The sequence below is a fragment of the Caretta caretta genome, chromosome 9 (assembly GCF_965140235.1).
Source record: "Caretta caretta isolate rCarCar2 chromosome 9, rCarCar1.hap1, whole genome shotgun sequence".
NCBI classification, from domain to species: Eukaryota; Metazoa; Chordata; order Testudines; family Cheloniidae; genus Caretta; species Caretta caretta.
The window spans coordinates 3,489,314-3,511,081 of record NC_134214.1 but is presented as its reverse complement, the minus strand read 5'-3'; the positions used below and the strand labels follow the sequence as shown (position 1 = coordinate 3,511,081).

Sequence of the window (21,768 nt, the reverse complement as noted above, 5' to 3'; positions counted from 1 at the left end):
CAGTGGAGCAAATCCACAGACACTCCATGGACATAAGTGAAGTTTCACTGGTGTAAATGTGATCTGGGAGGAGGCCTGAGCTTAGGCATAATTTATAGTCTGTAAAAAGTTTTTTTTTTTTTTTAAAGGATCCTTAAGTGGCGGGTTCTATGTACCAGTCAGTGGAAACAGCTGGAGTAGGGAACACACAGCAGTTAGTAACTTTAGTTTAACAGAAAGATCAAAGTACTTGAACCTTTGCAGCACCCTAATATTTGCATAGAGCTATCTCCCTATCTCAGTACTTATACCAGTGCTTATCCAGTTCTCATTGGAGCCTACCGAAGTACCCATCTGTTGCAGAACTGCTTCTGCATGACTGCGTCTTTGAGCTCTCAAAGCTGGATACTCTCATAAAAAAACAATCTTCCACACCAACTTCCTCGTGGCTGGACTTTACAAAAACTAGACAAGCCATTTACAACACACAGTTTGCTTCTTTACAAAAGAAAAAGGACACTAAACTGTCTAAACTACTACATGCCACAAGGGGCCACAACAGTGGTTCCCTGAACCCACCCAGCAATATTGTTAATCTACCCAACTATACTCTTAGCCCAGCAGAAGAATCTGTCCTAACTCGGGGCCTCTCCTTCTGCCCCTCCACCCCCACAAACATGATACAGTTCTGTGGTGACCTAGAATCCTATTTTCGACGTCTCCGACTCAAGGAATATTTCCAACACACCTCTGAACAACATACTAACCCACAGAGACCTTCCTACCAACATTACAAAAAGAAGGATTCTAGGTGGACTCCTCCTGAAGGTCAAAACAGCAGACTGGACTTCTACATAGAGTGCTTCCGCCGACGTGCACGGGCTGAAATTGTGGAAAAGCAGCATCACTTGCCCCATAACCTCAGTTTTGCAGAACACAATGCCATCCACAGCCTCAGAAACAACTCTGACATCATAATCAAAAAGGCTGACAAAGGAGGTGCTGTTGTCATCATGAATAGGTCAGAATATGAACAAGAGGCTGCTCGGCAGCTCTCCAACACCACTTTCTACAAGCCATTACCCTCTGATCCCACTGAGGGTTACCAAAAGAAACTACACCATCTGCTCAAGAAACTCCCTGAAAAAGCAAAAGAACAAATCCTCACAGACACACCCCTGGAACCCCGACCTGGGGTATTCTATCTGCTACCCAAGATCCATAAACCTGGAAATCCTGGGCGTCCCATCATCTCAGGCATTGGCACTGTGACAGCAGGATTGTCTGGCTATGTAGACTCCCTCCTCAGGCCCTACGCTACCAGCACTCCCAGCTATCTTCGAGACACCACTGACTTCCTGAGGAAACTACAATCCATCGGTGATCTTCCTGAAAACACCATCCTGGCCACTATGGATGTAGAAGCCCTCTACACCAACATTCCACTCAAAGATGGACTACAAGCCGTCAGGAACAGTATCCCCGATAATGTCACGGCAAACCTGGTGGCTGAACTTTGTGACTTTGTCCTCACCCATAACTACTTCATATTTGGGGACAATGTATACCTTCAAATCAGCGGCACTGCTATGGGTACCCGCGTGGCCCTACAGTATGCCAACATTTTTATGGCTGACTTAGAACAACGCTTCCTCAGCTCTCGTCCCCTAACGCCCCTACTCTACTTGCGCTATATTGATGACATCTTCATCATCTGGACCCATGGAACAGAAGCCCTTGAGGAATTCCGCCATGATTTCAACAATTTCTATCCCACCATGAACCTCAGCCTGGACCAGTCCACACAAGAGATCCACTTCCTGGACTCTATGGTGCTAATAAGGGATGGTCACATAAACACCACCCTATACCGGAAACCTACTGACCGCAATGCTTACCTACATGCCTCCAGCTTTCATCCAGACCACACCACACAATCTATTGTCTACAGCCAAGCTCTACTATACAACCATATTTGCTCCAACCCCTCAGGCAGAGACCAACACCTACAAGATCTCTATCAAGCATTCTTACAACTACAGTACCCACCTGCTTAAGTGAAGAAACAGATTGACAGAGCCAGAAGAGTACCCAGAAGTTACCTATTACAGGACAGGCCCAACAAAGAAAATAACAGAATGCCACTAGCCATCACCTTTAGCCCCCAGCTAAAACCTCTCCAACGCATCATCAAGGATCTACAACCTATCCTGAAGGATGACCCATCACTCTCACAGATCTTGGGAGACAGGCCAGTCCTTGCTTACAGACAGCCCCCCAACCTGAAGCAAATACTCACCAGCAAGCACACACCACACAACAAAAACACTAACCCAGGAACCTATCCTTGCAACAAAGCCCGTTGCCAACTGTGTCCACATATCTATTCAGGGGACACCATCATAGGGCCCAATCACATCAGCCACACTATCAGAGGCTCGTTCACCTGCACATCTACCAATGTGATAGATGCCATCATGTGCCAGCAATGCCCCTCTGCCATGTACATTGGCCAAACTGGACAATCTCTACGTAAAAGAATCAATGGACACAAATCAGACGTCAAGAATTATAACATTCACAAACCAGTCGGAGAACACTTCAATCTTTTTGGTCACTCGATTACAGACCTAAAAGTGGCAATTCTTCAACAAAAAAACTTCAAAAACAGACTCCAACAAGAGACTGCTGAATTGGAATTAATTTGCAAACTGGACACCATTAACTTAGGCTTGAATAAAGACTGGGAGTGGATGTGTCATTACACAAAGTAAAACTATTTCCTCATGTTTATACCCCCTCCCCCCCCCCCACTGTTCCTCACACGTTCTTGTCAACTGCTGGAAATGGCCCACCTTAATTATCACTACAGAAGGGTTTTTTTCTCCTCCTTCCCCCCCGCCCTTCCTGCTGGTAATCGCTCATCTTAAGTAATCACTCTCCTTACAGTGTGTATGGTAACACCCATTGTTTCATGTTCTCTGTGTATATAAAATCTCCCCACTGTATTTTCCACTGCATGCATCCGATGAAGTGAGCTGTAGCTCACCAAAGCTTATGCTCAAATAAATTGGTTAGTCTCTAAAGTGCCACAAGTCCTCCTGTTCTTTTTGCAGATACAGACTAACACGGCTGCTACCCTGAAATACGTTATTATTGTAGTGAGGGCTCCATCTTGTGGTGCAACCTGTACGTGCCCAGAAATGTAAGCTTTGCAATTACTCGTGAGTTGCACGACTACTTTTGCAGGCTGTGCGCCTTGTGCTACAGACACACGGGTTCTTTCTAAGTGTGCATCCCATGAGACACATCATGTTCTCTTAAAAACCTCTAACAAGAATTGAGTCCTGGTGAATCACACCAGCTGGGCAGTTCCAGAGGGAGAAGCCCCTCTACCCACAGAGGAGGTCCAGTCCTGCATTCTGAATTCCCACCTGTCCTGCAGGCTGAGGGAATGTCTTTTATACCATTGAAACAAATATGTCCAAAATGTCAAATGGCCTTTAGTGATGATCCCTGCCCTCCAGCCTCACCACCTTCTCTCTGAAATCTTTGTGAATGAAGGAACAAGTGCTGTGGAGGGAAACTATATACCTTCGTTTATAAACTCTTTCAGGCAGGGTCCATCTTTTTATTCTGTGTTTGTACAGCACATGGCCAGCTCGGTCCTGGTTCATGACTAGGGCTCCATACCATGCTATGGTAATAAAAGCAATTCATAATAATGCCTTATTTCAAAAGAGCCTCTGGTGAGGGGAGCTCTAGCCACAAGCTCAGAAGTGGCTCTGGACTGGAACGTTTTCAAAATCCCAAGGGAATTCTGATCCAGGTTTTTAGTTCAACCCTCTACGGGGATAGGGCCAGTTGGTGAAGCTTGGACCCAGAATCAGATCTGCTTCTGAATTTCCCCACAGTTCAGGTTTCTTTGTTCCTGGGGAGGCATCTCCAAATCCTGGAGAGACTCAGAGAGAAAGAAAGAAACATGTTGCTTGGAAGCAATTCCTCTGATGCAGGCTCATTAAGTACTGTCAGGAATGACTGAAAAGCCACATGTGAACACTAGTGGACTCATTACAGTTTTGCCAACTTGAGCATCTTCAAAGGGACACTGCAGAGAAAAACAAAAGCAACTGTTGTATGCAGTAGTGCAGAAAATAAACCAGTGAATAAGTGTTTCACAGTGTGCCTGCATTCATTTGGAAACAGCAAGCCTAATTGCTCCAGCCTTGTTTAAAATTCCATTATGATTTCACTGGTCTTCACCATGTCCTGCATCAAGCACTCAAGCACAATGACAACTTTTGCCTTTCCTTTTTAATCACCACTAATCATTTTTTTTTAAATGGGTCACCACAGCTACCTAAGAATCCAGAAGCACCAACAGATCGAAGAAAATCCCCAAACTGAGAACGAACTAGATGGACTGCACAAAAGCACTCACCACATTTCTGTAAGCATTTGATCCTTATTCTTAAGGGTGAGTTTAACATGATCCTGCCCCACCACACCCTCCGGTAATTGCATTTGGGAATCAAGTTGCATTGTGAAGCCAGGCCCCCAAGAGCAAAACAACAACATCAACAAAAGGCCAGAAGAGGCCACAGAGACTGTGTCACCATCAAACAGACTGGGCAGAAATTCAGATTCAAGTGCTCACTGGAGGAACCCAAAGGTCAGAGTTTGCCATACTCCAGATGGTGGGTCCTTGTGCCATGATACCGAAAGCACAGAGTACCCTCGTGTGACTGTGCAAGGCTCGGCGTTATGCTAGGGTTTCAGTTACTTCCCAGGAAGCCCTCAGGAAAAGGATATTCATGGAATAGCCCACTGAGTGGGGCTTTAGTTCCTCTGTATATTTTTCTAACGAGATCTCAGATTAAAACTTTGAAAGTGGAAATCCAGGGGCTGAAACTGGCTCTGCAATCCTTTGGTGAAGGGTGTGTGCATGGGAGGATTTGAGGATACTTTCAATGCTCCTCTGTCTTCTGAAAGCTTTCAGGAATACACACGTGGCTTTATCTATGACAGATCTGATATAGGGGAGTAGATTGATGTTTGAACCTGGGCGAGGACGTTATGTGCTGTTTAGTAGCAGTTTCTTGAATGGGATGCATGAATCAGCCCAATTTTCTATTCCCTTGCAACTTGTTATCACTTACATCTGTGCAAAGTGCATATCAAACCTTAACGTAGGAGAACAGTATCATTTTGCATCCACGTTGCAGAGGTGTGCAAAGATATGATGGCATCTTACACCCATCTTGCACTCATTTTACAGAAATACAAATGATGACACAAGCCTCTAGGCAGGGGAGAATCATGTAAAATGTTCATGCATTGGTTTACTCTGGAACGACTCCAGATGTGGCAGTTATTCATTCCCGAAATTAAATACGGCACAAATGTCAAGTAATAACAATACCTGTCACTCAGATGGTCCTTTTCATCTTGAAAGTGCTTTATCTTTATTTACCATCACACAGCGAGGGAAACTGAGGCAGAGATGCACTATGACTTGCCTACAGCCTCAAAGGCAGACTGTGTTAGAATCAGGGTAGAGACTTGGGCGTTCTTTGTGCTCAGCCCTGCACTCAGCTCACCATAATTTTATCCCTAAAATACAGAGTCCAGTTACTTGTATAAGGGACTGTGTATTGTAAATGCTTTATTATGGGCCAGTTAAATGCCAAGCCCTTTACTTTTCTCTGCTACTGTGGCATCCGGCTGCCTGCTCCCAGATGGAAAGGTACCGACAGCTGACCTTACGTGTTGGGCTTTTCTCTGTTATAATACGTGTGGATCCTATCTGTTTCATTAGCACAAAGCATAATGCTCTCCCAATCAGCTAGGCATCTGCAATCCTACTGTTCTCATCTAGCTGGCAAATTAAGGGGTTGTCTTCATCCAGCACAAACGAACCATGGTGCCTGAGCTTGGGAACTGTGCACAGATGGTTTATTTTGTATGCTGAGCTGATGAATGCAAGGCATCACTTGCACGTACTGATTTCTGTTACAATAATTATATTCTGCTTGTCAGAGAGGTTTTTATTCCAGTGGTGCTGGAGCATGTGCTTAGTGGGGGCAGTATGATGAAGTTGCACAGTACTTTTGAGCCAAAGGTTAGATCTCAAAGGTCTTTACAAAGGAGAGCGGGACGTGATTATCTCTGTTTTACAGATGGGGAAACTGAGGCACAGAATGACTGTGTACAATTTTCCAAAGGTGCCTAAGAGGCTTAGGAGCTCACATCGCAGTTCCAAAGGGGAATTAGTGTTACTCACCCCAGTGAGAAGGGGAACTTGCGCAAGTCAATTTTATTTCTGTTCTGATGTTTGTTGGGCTGACAATAAAAACTCCAAAGACATTTAACACGTGGATATTTTGGCACAATCTATCGTTGGCTGGCCAGGGACCAGGCAGCTCTTGGCATGCCTGGCTAACTGCCCCCAGGGGAACAGAAGAGAAATGGCAGCAGAGGGCAGCTTAGAGTGATGTGGGGCTTGTTTCTTTAGCATAAATACCATGGCCTCCAGCATGGGTATCCTGTGTCAGCATTCCTCCTGCAACTACTTAACAGCAAGCAAAGTGAGTCCACAGCAGCTTGGTGTGGACTGGGAAGGAAAGGTAGCTCCAACAGCTGGAAGGTTGCTGGGAAGAGAGGGCAGCTGAAAGTTATGCGGTTACCAGGGAGATGTTTGGATATCAGTTTTCCCCAGTACATGGAGTTCACGGAGTTATACTTTGATGAAAGTTTTCTGTCTTTTTGGCCAAATCCTAAAGTCCCTGCTCAGACCAATCTGCCAATGGCCTGATTCTCCTCTCATGTTGCTGGACTGCACAAGTAAAACCTCCGTTATCCCTGTAGACAGAGCACAATCGGGCCCGGGACTTCACTGAGAGTTTTGCCCTAATAAGGGCATCAGGATGTTACCTTGTATTGGGTTGACAGCACTAGAGACTGCTATCCATGTGTCTCCATACCCTGCCTATGCCTATCCACTGGCATCCAACGGATACCTTCGTAGGCAGGACCTCCATGGCCCATTGACTTTTCGCCTCTCACCTGCAACAGCCACCAAGGGTGGTAATTATGTCAGATGTGTGTTTGCTGGAGTTTGCTGCTGCAAACTGGACTGAGAACCACCTATGCTGGTTACAGAGCTGTTATCACATTGCAGAAACATTTTGGCTGAAGTCCTGGCCCCTTTGAACTCAGCAGGAATTTTGCTGAGTGGGGCCAGGATTTCACCGTTGGTCACTAATGAGCTGGGATGGATGTTAACGAGGACCCTAGAGCAGAATGTTCTGTACCCAATCACCTGTCTCCCAACATGATACACGTTGAACCTTGGGAGATTCTGTAATCCTTTAGTACACATCCCATCTTCCCTAGTGACTGGAATTAACAGGAAAGGCAGCCGGTGTCACACCATGCCCGGAGCTTAGGCAACATTCGGTATAGTTCTTATACCATCCTCCATGCTTATCAGGTGCTCCTTTCAGACAGCATTGAAGTGTTCGTGTGCCAAACTCCCCTGTATCTGCAACAGCTTCTTAGATGACCCTGCTGCATGACGTTTTGTATCCAACAAAGCAGAATAATCTCTTTAAAAAGTAAAAACTGGTTTGCTCAATGTTGGGGGCTTCAAACTGATGTGTTTTCAAAGATCACAAAGCCATTCCTGAAACTCATTCAGAAGCTGCTGAACAAAGGGAGTTGCAGCCGGCTGACAAACGGCTCCAGCACGGGTCCATAAAGGCAGCTTAATGTGAACTGCCATATTATTTAGGCTTGTGAGTGATGAAGGAATAGAAATTCTGGAGATGAAAACGAGTCATAGACCAAGAAAGACCAACCTCTAGTCTGGGCTGTAGATCATCTGGGTGGCAAGACATTGGGCTGTAATGAGACATATGAGCTGGCCCATACAGGCCATTTTAAAAGAGCAGAATTTTCTTAATTCTGTTGTGTATGAATATAGACAGGCAGGGAAACCTGTCTGAAGTGACCCACAAAAACTGGTGGTTTGATAATAATGGAGACAGCCTTCCACTGCCAGTGGAGGAGAACGGTACTTGCTACATTTGGAGATACATTGAGGCAATCTCTTAAAACAGCAGGTCACCTAGTAGGAGTGAATCCTGGCAGAGGTTTTGTTGGTACGTTGTAACGGTATACAACTTGGGAATGTAGGACCTGACCTCTTCCTGATCTGCTAGGAGTTGAAACCTGTTTTTCCAATGACACAGAACTTCCCCTGGAGTGGCAAAAAGATCTGTTTGACTTCAAGCTTGTTATCTTTATTGACTTTGATACAGTTAATATACATGCAAACAAACCTATACTTCCTTATAGACATGCTAGATGTCTAATAATTTTTTGCAAGGATAAAAGCAAATAGAAAATGAAAACAGAAGGGATAGAAACCCTCCTGCTTCAGGCCAATCTCTAACTAATCGTGTTGGAAGGAAACAACTCCTACTGGCTGGCTATTCCACGACTGTCCACTGTGGGGTTCTTGTACCTTCTGCCTGGCCACTGCTGGAGACATACTAGTCTAGCTGGGCCACTGGTTTGACCTGGCAATTGCTATTCTCCTGAGTGGAAAGCATAAAGTTAAGTTATTTACGCCTATTCCTCAGAGGCAGTGGTTCTCAACATCTTCCATACCACGAGCCCTTTTTTTCCCCAACAGTAGAAGGCTCCTCTCCCCCATGGTTTGAAGGTGTCCCACTCACTTAGTCGTGAAGAAAAGAAGAGTGGTCATGACCCCCTTTAATGTGTTTGTCACCCCACCCCAGGAGTTGCAACCCCTAGATTGAGAACCCATATTCCAAAAGGTAGTGTTGTGTGTGTGTGTGTGTGTGTGTGTGTGTGTGTGTGCAACTTCCCTGGCTCTTTGTGCATTTCTCTTTGCTGGTAACAGTATAGGGACTAGGACATACAACTGAATATTCCTGATTCTATCCAGTAGATGGCAATGCTGCACACACATTCTCTCTCTCACATACACTCAGTTCATCACACTATCCTTTGTGTGTTGTTATATATATAAAGATTTTTTTCCCCCAAGAAACAGTGAATTTCACATTTAATTTAAGTCAGAAAACAAATATGCCAAAGAGCTCAAGAGTCTAATGGAAAAATCAGCTAAAGAAAATATTTTTGAAAAGAGTCACCCTTACACTGAATGATTGACATTGCTCATTATGTCTGTGATTGCTCTTGGGACAAAAGGTGACATCTCCTCGTTAGATCACAGTGATTTAGGCAGCTCAGTGTTCTCTTTTTCGTCTTAATCTGTGGGGAAGGGCTGGGGAAAGAAACACTTTGGACATACTTATGCTCAAATAAATTTGTTAGTCTCTAAGGTGCCATAAATACTCCTTTTCTTTTTGGACATACAGGAGGAGATGAGGTGGCTACTCACTGCCCGCTAACATGAGCTCTGTGACAGATTTGACATAAATATGGGCAATCTGGTACTGGCAGGAGGCAGCTAGGTTTCTAGCATTGGAGAGAGCGGAGTTAATTAGAAGGACAGAGTCAGCCTTGTAAAAATGGCATCCACACTGTCATGTGTAGACTGAGCTACCCAAGAGATTGTGGTTTGTTTCCATAATAATGACTTACTGGGCCAAGTAACACTTCTCCAAATCTTGGAGACACAGCCAAGGAAATCATCTTTAAACAGATGTTGTCAAGATAAAAATCATTATGTATAATATATATACATATGTATGTGTATAATGATTTTTGTTGACAGCATATAAATGTTGCATATCTATAAATATGCCGTCAAGACAAAAATCATTATATACACATAATTTTTATCTTGACAGCATCTGTTTTAAGATTATATTTGCTATGCATGTGCATATATATAAAAACACAAACTTGCCTAACTTGTATTACTAAATAATCCCTTAGAGTCTTGAGCCAAACAAAATGTTTAAAATCTCATGGGAAAAGTCAATCTATGCTGTCTATTGACCGCTACTCAGTTTGGGTCCTAAAAGATGACTACTCAGTTTCACATTCCATCTAGAAGGCCGTTTCAGTAGTAACATCATGAGGGGCAGGGTTGGGAAATCTAATGTGTCTTTAAAATCAGCTCAGCCTAATCTGGGGACCACCAGCACTACGTGCCTTCATGGTATGGTTATTGCACGATGTCACTGCAAGGCAGAGTTCAGATCATCTGGGTGCCCTAAGTGTGCATTTCCATATATCAACATGTTTGTACTGCTTTTAAGTTTATCCTTAACTCTGAATTACCTGTTGTATAACATTTGGTTTGGGGATAATTACAGCATCCCTGTGTGATTATATGCTACCCTAAATCACAGATCTGTACTCTAAGCCTTAACTCATCAAATGTAGATTTTGGCACTGGCTTATTTAGTTCATTCATTCATTTTCATCCCCATAAATTGGATTAACTAATTAGACATAGCATAGAAGACAGTCCCTGCCCCCATAGTTTATAACTTAGTTTATAACTATTGTATCTGTTTTTGCCCTGAAGAGTCACCAGCTCCACTCAGTAGAATACAGTTTTGATGCATATTTGCTCATAACACACCGCATTGGGGGGCTTTTTTTTTCCTTAGAGGCCACCGAGGCAGGAAATGCCGTATGAGCATTATGAACAATCAGTGAGTGCTCATGCTGTGGAGCTAGTCACAATAAATCTAGCTTGAGTCTGGTGAGGAAGAGGCACATCTTCATTCATTGCAGATTACAAATAGATTAGAGCTATTGCCCGCTCAGAGCCACCGTCCCCACACTGAAGACACAGGAAAGGGAAGCTGCTGTCCGAAGAGAGAACCTGTTCTTTGTCTCCTTCCAGCTGCAGTGCCTGGGAGGTCTAGCTATGCTACGCTGACAGACAAAAATAACCAGACGCTGTCTGAGCCTTCGCTCACGCTGTACTTACAGGGTCGACAACGCCAGGGTATTAACAAAGGATGAGAGGAAGGAAGGTTTTGTGGTTATGGTGCTAAACGAGCACTTGAGAGTTGAGTTCATTTCACAGCCCTGCCCCATGTGACATGGGTTTAGTCACTTGAGCTCTTTGCGCCTGCGTTTGCCATGTGTGAAGTGGCAATCAGAACCCTTTCGGTTTACATGGGTTGTAACCTCTGGAAGGCAGGGACGGTCTCACTCTGTGTCTGGCCACAGTGGGGACCTATCTCAGGTGGGGCCACCAGGTGCTGATAGCGATGCAAATAGTAGTAATAAGGTTAGAACGTGCCCGTAGGGTCTGCAAGCAAGGGGCCTCTCAGCACGCAAATCTCCTGCTCCTCATGTGAAAGAGGGAGTGGTCAGCCAGGGCTGGGGCACCAGGCCTCTTTCCTACAGGCTCAAGAGTTCGGGCAGCTGCAAAGGGGGCAGGTGTGAGCGGAAAGGCAGGCAGGGGAAGGGTTTCCACTGTGTCCCCAGGAGAAGCAGCATGTGCTCAGGAATTTAGGCCTTTGCTGTGGCCCCTCCTCACAGTGGGGCACACCCATACCCAGAGTCCCTGGCTAGTCACCAGTGGGAAGGCCCTGCCAGTGCGGCTGCAGCTGAGCCGTAGGCCCAGGCACGGGGAGGGGAGCCAGAGCACAACTCCTCCTCTTCTGCTCATCGCTAATCGCTCCCCTTCCTCTCCCAGCCTCGGAGGAGCCACGGACGGTGCAGTGAGAACTCCCCCACCTGCTGTCAGGAGGTGCAGGAGATTGCAGTGGGGAGCTGGTGCAGAGCCAGGGCGGGGCTACGGCGGATGTGGAAGGACAGCACCTCTGCAGGGGTGACTCAGTGCTCCTTGAGATCTGAGGGGATCTGCAGGGCTGGGAGGAGGGGCCCTACTTTCTGCCACGCAAATGGACAGGAGCAGGGAGGTGGGGTTAAACCCTGACATGCCCTTCTCCCCACGAAGGAGAGGAAAGTCCTATCACATGCCTCTTGTGGCACTTCCTGACCCCTGCATGGGTATTTCCCCATAAAGGCACGAGCTGTCTGAAAGTTACTAGCTGTTATTTATGCCCTTCTTACAATGTGTCCCTACCCCCCCATACTCAACCCGCAGAACAACCAACCATGAACCCTGCCCTTTGGCCCCAGATGGATGGGATCCTGGCCTCTTTTGTCAGACGCCTGTTGGAGTTTTATTAATTCCTCCCCCATGTTATTCCTAGCTACCTAGTGTTTCTCCTCTACCCCCAACCATGTGAATTCTCAGAGCAATAAATATTACTTTTATTGTCAACAAATACAGATGCAGTGAGAATCCGCAGCATAGCTAATCTTGTGTTCGGCTTCTGTTTACAAGGCATTTGATCTGTGTTCACACTGCTTATAATGTGAACAGGACCCTTTGAAACAATTACAGCCTTATTCTAAGTACTTTCCATCTATTAACCTTAAATGCCTTGCCGGGAATTTGTCAAACACTTAGAATCTTTTATGACCCCGGATAGAATGAATGTTCTCCCATCACCAAGAATTTCAGCTGTTACAAGAGCAAACAAAGGGAAGTGTTTTTTCCCTGCTAGTTTGCGTAAAACATCAATGTCTATTATTTTTAATGAATAGCAAATCTCTTGTTCCATATTTCACGAGAGCTGGTTTTTGTTGTTGTTGCAAGAGCTGGTTTTCATCACTGCCGTGTACATCTCAACCTGCCGAGTCCAAGTCATGAACCTCCAGATGAGGGATAGAAAGAAAATAACAGGGCAGGAATATTTAACCCTGAACAACCTTTTCTTTGGCATCAGATTTCACAATTCATCATTGCGAGATCTCAACAATTGACGACGATAAAAGTCACATCACACCCAGGTCTGTGAGGGATGGAGATAGATAAACATATTTCAAATGGGGGGCAGACCATCTGAATAATTTGTGGCATTCCTCTTAGTCTGACATCACCCGCTCATGATCTGAAGTTCACCCCCATGGAAATACCACTACAGTTGTTAAGCACCCACCTTTTAGCCACCTAAGAGAAAGGGTGAGTAATCTTGTGGCTAAGGCATTGGGTTAAGACTCAGGAATTCTGGATTTTTTTTTCCTGGCTCTGCCACAGACTTTCTGTGTGACTATGGGCCACTCACATAATCTGGCTGGCCCAGATCCACAAAAGGGCCTTAGACATTGTGAAGCTGAGTGTCATGGAACCTACCTTTTTGGTGCCTAGAAAATCACAAGGCTCCTATACAATGAATGGGAAGAGACAGGTACCTTATAATATGATCCGCAAAGCCAACACGCTAGGCTGGGAGCTGCCTACGACGCTAGCTATTGGGAGATGCTGGCGAGAGGAGTGTGTGCTAAGCCCTGCCACTCTCTCAAAGCTTGGCGCCTACATCTGGGCTGCAGGGAGGTGCCATCATGAACCAGGGGAAGATGGGCATTTGGCTGCCTAAGTTACATGGGCAGGGCCCCGATCAGAGGTCACCGAGTGCTACACAAAACACCTGGTCGGTGGGGGCAGGAGGACGCTCTCCTTGCTAACCTTAGCCTGGTGGTTAGGGTACTCACCCAGGGTGTGGAAAATCCCTAGTTCTAGTCCCCCCTCTGCCTACATCAGCAATGGGCTCTGCCCCTCCCACCTTGTGTGGCACAAGGCGACCTCGGAGCACGCCTAGCAGATCAGGCCAACTGAGGCAGATGAACCCGGTTCAGGAATTGCTCTGGGGCTTAAGTGGGAGAAAGGCCTGTGGGTGCCTAGAGAGAGGCAGCAGTGTGTGTGCTCAGAGGCAGAAACTTAGGCATCTAAGGGACTTTCACTGAAAAAACTTAGGAGCCAGGTGACTTTAGGCACTTCTAGGGTTAGGTGGCCACCAAGTGGGAGAGTTGTGGGTGGAAGTGGTGCCTAAAAATGGGCCCTCGGCACCTCAGTATCTCTGTGGATCCCAGAGTCTGTGCCATGGCTTCACACCTGTAGCAGAGGGATAGTTACCCTCCTGGAAACCCTTCAGGCTGGAACCGTCTCTCGCTCTGTGTGTGCAGCAATTGGCAGTCTGGGCCCCTGAGGTCTCTAGACACTGTTTGCGACAAATAATAAACTAGTAACTGTGTTGCACCAAAATGTATTCTTTCAAACAGGACGGGGGGTCTCTGGGATCTGCTGTCAATAGTTTAATAACCAGTTAATGTTTGTCCCTTTGCAAGAGTTGGGGGTGAGCCACAAAGTCTGCATCCAGATACTGCTCCAATTTTCTTCATAGTTTAGGGATGTTCAAATCCTGGATTTTGGTTCATGCCCAGTCCTAATTAGTACCGTTCCTGTCCTGCTGAAATCAGTGAAGTGCAGACAGAATGACAATAATTTAAAAAATATTAATGGATGGGTTTTTTTGAACTCCCAGAGCTTTGATTCAAGTTTTGGATAAGGTCGAATCAGTTCTTCTTGTAACTGAACTTGTTTGCCTTCTCTGAACAATGACACAAAATGAAGCAGATGGTCCCAATGGAAAAATCTGAGTAGACCACACTCCTCACTACAGCTCTGATACCTTTACAGAGTAATTAAAGCTGCCCTCTTTACAGGGTGAAGACTGTGTGGAAAGGCTACCTCTCAGCAGGACTGTGCAGGATGATATGGATATCAGAGTAAGAATAATTAAGAAGGACTGTAGTTTGTAGAGAAGATTGCACAATGACAGGGTCATGTACCATCTATGGTCACTTGGGTTCTTACCATCGGCAGGCTGGTTCTCATTGTATTTTTAACTGTGATTACACTTTTGATCTCCAAGACTTAGTTTATAGTTTCTGCTTTGCAATCATTGTGGTGAGCTTGCTGGAGTGCATATTAATCTCCAATTTTCTGCAACAGAGCTGCTCTCTCAAGACACCGAGCTGGCTGCATATCCTAGTATTACCTTACGAGGCCAAGTCTATCTTGCTGCAAAGTCCAGTATGTTAATGAGGGAAAGGAATGAGACATTGGAGAGTTCGTTTACTTTTCATAATAATATCAACCCAACAGGAAGTAAGTGGTTTTTCTTTTTCTCTTACGCAAACTGAGACTGGGAAAAGTATATGCCCTTAACCCATTCTTGTTTACAATCTTCACTTGCCTTCTTGTGGTACCCCTGAAATGCAAAAAATCCCAGCCTGCTGCTGTAGCAACACTAATAAACAATAAACATAGCCCCAGTTTTAAGAGGTTTTTTTGAAAGTAATTAATAATAAACTGCCATGGTGTGTTGGTTTTTTTGTTTGTTTGGTTAGTTTTTTTTTAGTTCGAGATGTGTAACTGGACAATGAATATTTTTTTCTGAGTGTTGCTGAGTTCCAGGAATCAGGGAATCATATTGCAAGAACAAATTAAGCAACTAGGAAACACAAGGGAAAGAATAACTAGAGCTTGCTAAGAAGCCTTGTCCTTGTAAAGAAAATATTTCCCACATGGTAAATGCAAGGAGGGGTCCTCAATGCCTGTTTTTATTCAGTTTGTTTCAAAAATTTGCCTTGATACATGTACAAATTATTCCAAAAATAAATCTATTAAATGAGACCAATGTCACCATTAAAGAGAAACAGTAACATGTATGCATAGAGGTATGAGATCTTAAATGACCATAAATTACCTTATGGTCGTGAACCTTTATATCAGTATAAGAGCCAGATCCAAAGGCCACTGAAGTTAATATGGGTCTTTCCATGAACTTCAGTGGTCCTTGGTCAGGCCTGGTGAGACAGAAGGTTGTGCTGTACAAAAGGAAGAAATGAAGGACACTCAATTTTAAAAAAAAAATCTCTTAAATGACAAAACGCGATCAATATGGCATCAAATATTGTACAATCCCATCTCGGAACTGCGTGCAGTTCTTGTTTTTAAGCTTTGGTACAATCAGTTCCTTGCATGAGATCTAACAGATTTTGGAGGATTATAAAAAAATTCACTACCAGTAGACAACATCTGGCTTTCTGACATTCATGTCTGCATGAAGGAGGATTTATTCTAAGATTCAGGAGCATCACTGTAATTCTGATTCACTATTTCAAAAGCATACATCTGCTCCTCCTAAGGAATTCTGCAGGCATCTGCACTGTTTTCATTGTGTTTTTCATGTTGCTGCGGTAACGAGAGGATATTCAATTTATTATTTGCACTGTGCCAGATCCGAGCCCAGGCTGTTGACCCAATCCTGCAAAGTACTTAATACCTCCTGGCAGGTATCAAAGCGCCTTCAGCTACCACTGAAATCAAAGGTAGCTGAGGGTGCCTGCTTGGCTGCAGGAGTGGAGAGAAACAAAACATGTATGTTCCCTTGGCTGCCAGCACATGCAGAGTGATTCTGAGGCTTGGGGAGAGCCAGGCCTGCAACACAAGCTATGCGAAGGGAGAAAAAGCAGTGGACCAGTCTCCTCGCAGACAGGAGAAACTGGAAAAGTCAGCTCTTCCACTAAGCGTGCTCGAGCAGTTTGGGGGTTGCTGCGGTTTGCAAGGCTGTCTCCGATCATTTGTATCTGGCAAATACAAATCCTCGTGTATTCCTTTGCACGAGGACTCTGAGCTCAGAGTGCTCCTCGCGCACAGATGTTATGTTATCCTCGTGCTAATCTTCATGGTTGTGACAGTGTAATTCCTTACAGAGGTGCTCAGCTACCCGGGAGGGGCTGTGCGGAATAGAATGGCTACGTGGACCTCACTTTGTATCCCTGCTGAACTAATGCACCTCCTCCCCGTTCTAGGTGCTTGTTTGTAACGCTAATGATCCCAGACGCTTTTTAGAAAGAATGACAGAGAACTCCAGGGCTCTTTTCTCAACAACACACAGGCTGTATGTGGGAGTCTCACTGGGGATGAAATTCACCCCGACCCAGCGAGCCTTCACAAGGTGCTGCAAAGCATTTCAACCTATGCAGTCAGAGCAGGCCCACCCCATGCACACTGGAGGGCACTTTATACTGGTTCTGAATAGGTTGGAATGGAGGGAGACCTAGAGGAAGATGATGCTGGATGTCACTCTGTATGCGCTGGATCTGCTATTCCCACAAATAGGATGCTGGAGCAGCTGCTAAACTGCCCTGTTCCTTCCTTTGTGCCAGCTGTTCAGAAGCTTTCAGGTGCAGCTTGCTTATTTTTATTGTTACAAAAACCTGTTCTGAATGCACCTTTGCCATGGGAGTTTAATCGCTGGCTTCAATGGGGGCAGAATTAGGCCAATGCTGAGCACTTCTGAAAATCCCATCCTGTGTGTTTGTACAGAACCTAGCACTGATCTCAGTGGGGGCTTGTAGGTGCTTCTGTATTAAACATTATAAATAATATTTTTGACAAGGAAGATGGCCCAGTGCAACATGAAGAGACTACACTGGAGCTGAACAATTCAGAGCCTAGTGTAGGTTTTGTTTTGAAGACCATAACAGGATTCAAAAAAGAACTAGATAAATTCATGGAGGATAGGTCCATCAATGGCTATGAGCCAGGATGGGCAGGGATGGTGTCCCTAGACTCTGTTTGCCAGAAGCTGGGAATAGGTGACAGTGGATGCATCACTTGATGATTCCCTGTTCTGTTCATTCCCTCTGAGGCACCTGGCATTGGCCACTGTTGGAAGACAGGATACTGGGCTAGATGGACTTTTGGTCTGACCCAGTGTGGCCGTTCTTATGATGAAAGCATCTAATTTTAAAAAAATTCCTTCCCATTGACCATGCACATAAATCACAAACCTTCTTGTACCTGATGTGTTATTCCTTGACTTTAGCAAAGCTTTTGACACGGTCTCCCACAGTATTGTTGCCAGCAAGTTAAAGAAGTATGGGCTGGATGAATGGACTGTAAGGTGGATAGATGATCATCGGGCTCAACGGGTAATGATCAATGGCTTCATGTCTAGTTGGCAGCTGGTATCAAGCGGAGTGCCCCAAGGGTTGGTCCTGGGGCTGGTTTTGTTCAATATCTTCATCAATGATCTGGAGGATGGCGTGGACGGCACCCTCAGCAAGTTTGCAGATGACACCAAACTGGGAGAAGTGGTAGATACGCTGGAGGGTAGGGATAGGATACAGAGGCACCTAGACAAATTAGAGGATTGGGCCAAAAGAAATCTGATGAGGTTCAACAAGGACAAGTGCAGAGTCCTGCACTTAGGACGGAAGAATCCCATGCACTGCTACAGACTAGAGACCGAATGGCTCGGCAGCAGTTCTGCAGAAAAGGACCCAGGGGTTACAGTGGATGAGAAGCTGGATATGAGTCAACAGTGTGCCTTTGTTGCCAAGAAGGCTAACGGCATTGTGGGCTTTATAATTATGGGCATTGCTAGCAGATCGAGGGACGTGATTGTTCCCCTCTATTCAACATTGGTGAGGCCTCATCTGAAGTAGTGTGTCCAGTTTTGGGCCCCACACTACAAGAAGGATGTGGAAAAGTTGTAAAGCATCCAGCGAAGGGCAACAAAAATGATTAGGGGACTGGAACACATGACTTATGAGGAGAGGCTGAGGGAACTGGTCTTGTTTAGTCTGCAGAAGAGAAGAATGAGGGGGGATTTGATAGCTGCTTTCAACTACCTGAAAGGGGGTTCCAAAGAGGATGGATCTAGACTATTCTCAGTGGTAGCAGATGACAGAACAAGGAATAATGATCTCAAGTTGCAGTGCGGGAGGTTTAGGTTGGATATTAGGAAAAACTTTTTCACTAGGAGGGTGGTGAAGCACTGCAATGCGTTACCTAGGGAGGTGGTGGAATCTCCTTCCTAGGAGGTTTTTAAGGTCAGGCTTGACAAAGCCGTGGCTGGGATGATTTAGCTGGGGATTGGTCCTGCTCTGAGCAGGGGGTTGGACTAGATGACCTCCTGAGGTCCCTTCCAACCCTGATATTCTGTGATTCTATGTAGGTGGTAGATCTTAGCTCTGGTTAGACCAACGCACGTTATGGAACAAATGCACATGACGATGAACCTGTATGTCAGCAGAAATCTTTAGCTGTCTGTTTGTATCAACCCCTTTTCTATGCCCAGCTGCTCTATGTTTTAGGCAAGAGTAAGCACTCTCCATTGCAGAAAGCTGCTCAAAATACGTGAGCTCGGCAGTATTTTATCTGATGAGTGAATACTCAAATCACTTTAATACAGTTAGAATATCCTATAGTGGCAAGATAGAAATCGCCTGATGAGATCAGGGGTCCATCTAGTTAAGTACCCTGTGTCCAACAGTGGCTGAAATCACCTGCTTCAGAGAAGGTATAAAAACTCTTTGATGGCCAGTTATGGGATAACTTATCTACAGAGGGGAGTTTCTTCCTGACCAGTGTCAGTTAGGTGTTGGTTTAGTCCCTGATGCAGGAAGGTTTAAATCCCTTCCACACTTTCTTTCTTTCTTTTTTTCTAAAATTCTTTATTAACGTAACCCTGGATGTACTCATTACCCATATAAATGTCTGAACCTTTTAGAGTGACCAGATGTCCTGATTTTATAGGGACAGCTGCGGGATTCGGGGCTTTGTCTCATATAGGCCCCACCTCCCGGGCTGATTGTTCACACTTGCTATCTGGTCACTCTAGATCCTTTTTCAAAAAAAATGTTGCAAACGTTAGAGCAATGTTGCAACGCTGCTTAAAGGAGAGTCTCAAAGGGTTATTTATTAGTCTTGAGCAAAGCAGAGGAAAGCTGGTTCATTGGTTGGGGCACTAGCTTTGGGATGGGAAGCCCTGCGTTCAGTTGCTGGCTCTGCTCCAGATCTGCACAACCCTGAGCAAATCACATAGTTTGTCTGTGACTCCCTACCTCATCTATAAAACGGGAATGACGATACTCCCCTCCCAAACAGGGGTGTTGTAAGTATAACTATGTTAAAGACCACTGCCAGATGCTCTGGTAATGCAGGTCATACAGATAGCGTGGGATTAAAGACAGCCCCTACCTTGAATGGCTCACAGTCTAGAAGACAAGCCAAGTCACTCCTCAGGTAATATAAAATAAGAGGAGTGGTGGTTTATTTGTTTATTTGTTTGTTTGTTTATTTATTTATTTTCTTCACTTTCCCATAGCTAAAGCTCATCCTGTCCACAAAAACCAAACATCGTCCTCAGACAGACACCAAGCGTTTGGACCCAAAGGTGAAGGCTTTGGAAAGTTATGAGCAAGCAGCAATGGGGGGTGGAATAGAAACTGTATTTGCAACATTAGCTACAGTGAATCTGCATTGTATGTTCATAACTGATCCAACACATGTTACTGGCAATTTCTAATTCCGTCATCCTGGTTAACATACAATAATGCTCTGTGGTTGGCATCATGTATTTTAATTCCAAAGGCTTGGCAGCATGCCATTTGAGGTCACTGCAGCTTTATTCATGGCATCTAGAACCTTAAGTCTGTTCATAAACGAATCACCAGACTCCTGGTTATCGATGCTGGCCTCTCAGTTTAACCTGACTGCCTGGGTATCTGTATTGGAAAGAATGGCCTGGAGTTAAGTGATACTTCAGTTGGCTGAGATCACGTCTGGGAAAGTCACACATTGAATAAAGATCACCATTTCCAGCCAGCCTCAGGTTTGTTTTCCTTAGTGATACTAGGCACCGGAACGTCAGAAAAGCCTGCACGTGAGCCTTAAAACTTTGTGTCTCACCTGGCAGGAGGGTGTGAACCTGTCCAGTTTGAAATGCAGGTGGAATGTCAGGAAAGCTGTAAAACTGACCACGAATAGAGAACAACACAAACAGTCCGGCTGCTACTGAATCCCCTGAACTTGAACCCAGGTTTACGCCCATCCCTCCCAGTGAGGCTTGTTTTCAGCAGTTATGCAAGAGGAACCTTAGAACTTCCCATTCCAGTGGGACTTAGATACAAAGAGAGAAAACATGGTTTTGAGCAAGAGGTGAAACAGGATTTTGTGGTTAAGATCCAGGATTGGAAATCTGGAGAGCTCGGTTCCAATCCCAGCCTTGCAGCAGACTACCTGAGTGACCTTTGGCTAGTCTCTCTGTCTCTGTTTTCCCAGCTGCCAGATGGGAATCACAATAGCAGGACTTTGCTGGAGTGTTTTGAGATCCTTAGCTGGAAGGCACCATATTTGTGAGCAAAGTATTATTATCATAATATTATTATCTTAGTATTATATAATAATGTACCTGTTTATTTTAGAGCATCCCACAGTGTGATAGATGCTTTACAGAGGAAATAAAACACATGGCCATTGCCCTGCAGTGATTACATTCCAAGCATGGGCAAGTGAAGATGTGCAAAGGGGAGAGATAGTGGGCTGGGACAAGTGATTGCATGGTTACTCTAGTTAGTGTACGTACTTTCTGCAGAGTAAACTTTCATTGCTCTTTTGCGAAGCTACTCTTAAGGCAAAGTTGTGTGGAATTTCATAAAGTGCTATTTTTTCTATGTTTTTTTAAACTATCTTATAGGAAATTGTAACCCCACAACAGAGGTAAGTAAGAAGGGCCCTAAATACATATAGGAAGGTTATCACTGTGTACATAATTTTAAAGTTTTTAATTTTTGTAGAAATCTCTGGGTTCCACCATTATTAATTTGCAAGTGGCATTTCCATTGGTGAAGAATGATGAAGGCTCAGGTCTGTGAGACAAGACAGCTCCTGATGCTGCTTCAGCCTTCCTGTGTGACCTTGAGCAACTCACTTATCTATATGTGCCTCAGTTTCCCCATCAATAATATGGAGATGATAGCTAACTCATGGGAGGGTTGCGAAGTTGCTACACTAATTGTCAAAATCTTTGAGCTCCTAAGAGGGAAGGTTCTATAGTGGTGAAAAGTGTTATTAATTTAAAAATTTGTGTCAGCCCTTGAGTGAACGGACAATACGGC

General features: G+C 44.9%; 1 protein-coding gene across 11 annotated transcripts in view; it reads left to right on the top strand.

The window, feature by feature from the left end:
- Positions 1 to 21,768, top strand: part of OSTN (osteocrin) — a 171,483-nt gene that overhangs the window by 64,045 nt on the left and 85,670 nt on the right. For 9 of the 11 annotated variants that reach the window (XM_075132035.1, XM_048864236.2, XM_075132033.1 and 6 more), the window contains one exon: positions 14,807 to 14,962. The exons of the other annotated variants lie outside the window; for them this stretch is intronic. In XM_075132035.1, coding sequence (XP_074988136.1) covers positions 14,909 to 14,962 — 54 coding nt within the window. In that variant the 5' untranslated portion in view covers positions 14,807 to 14,908. Of the gene's footprint in view, positions 1 to 14,806; positions 14,963 to 21,768 lie in introns of those variants that run through there. 11 annotated transcript variants of the gene reach the window in all.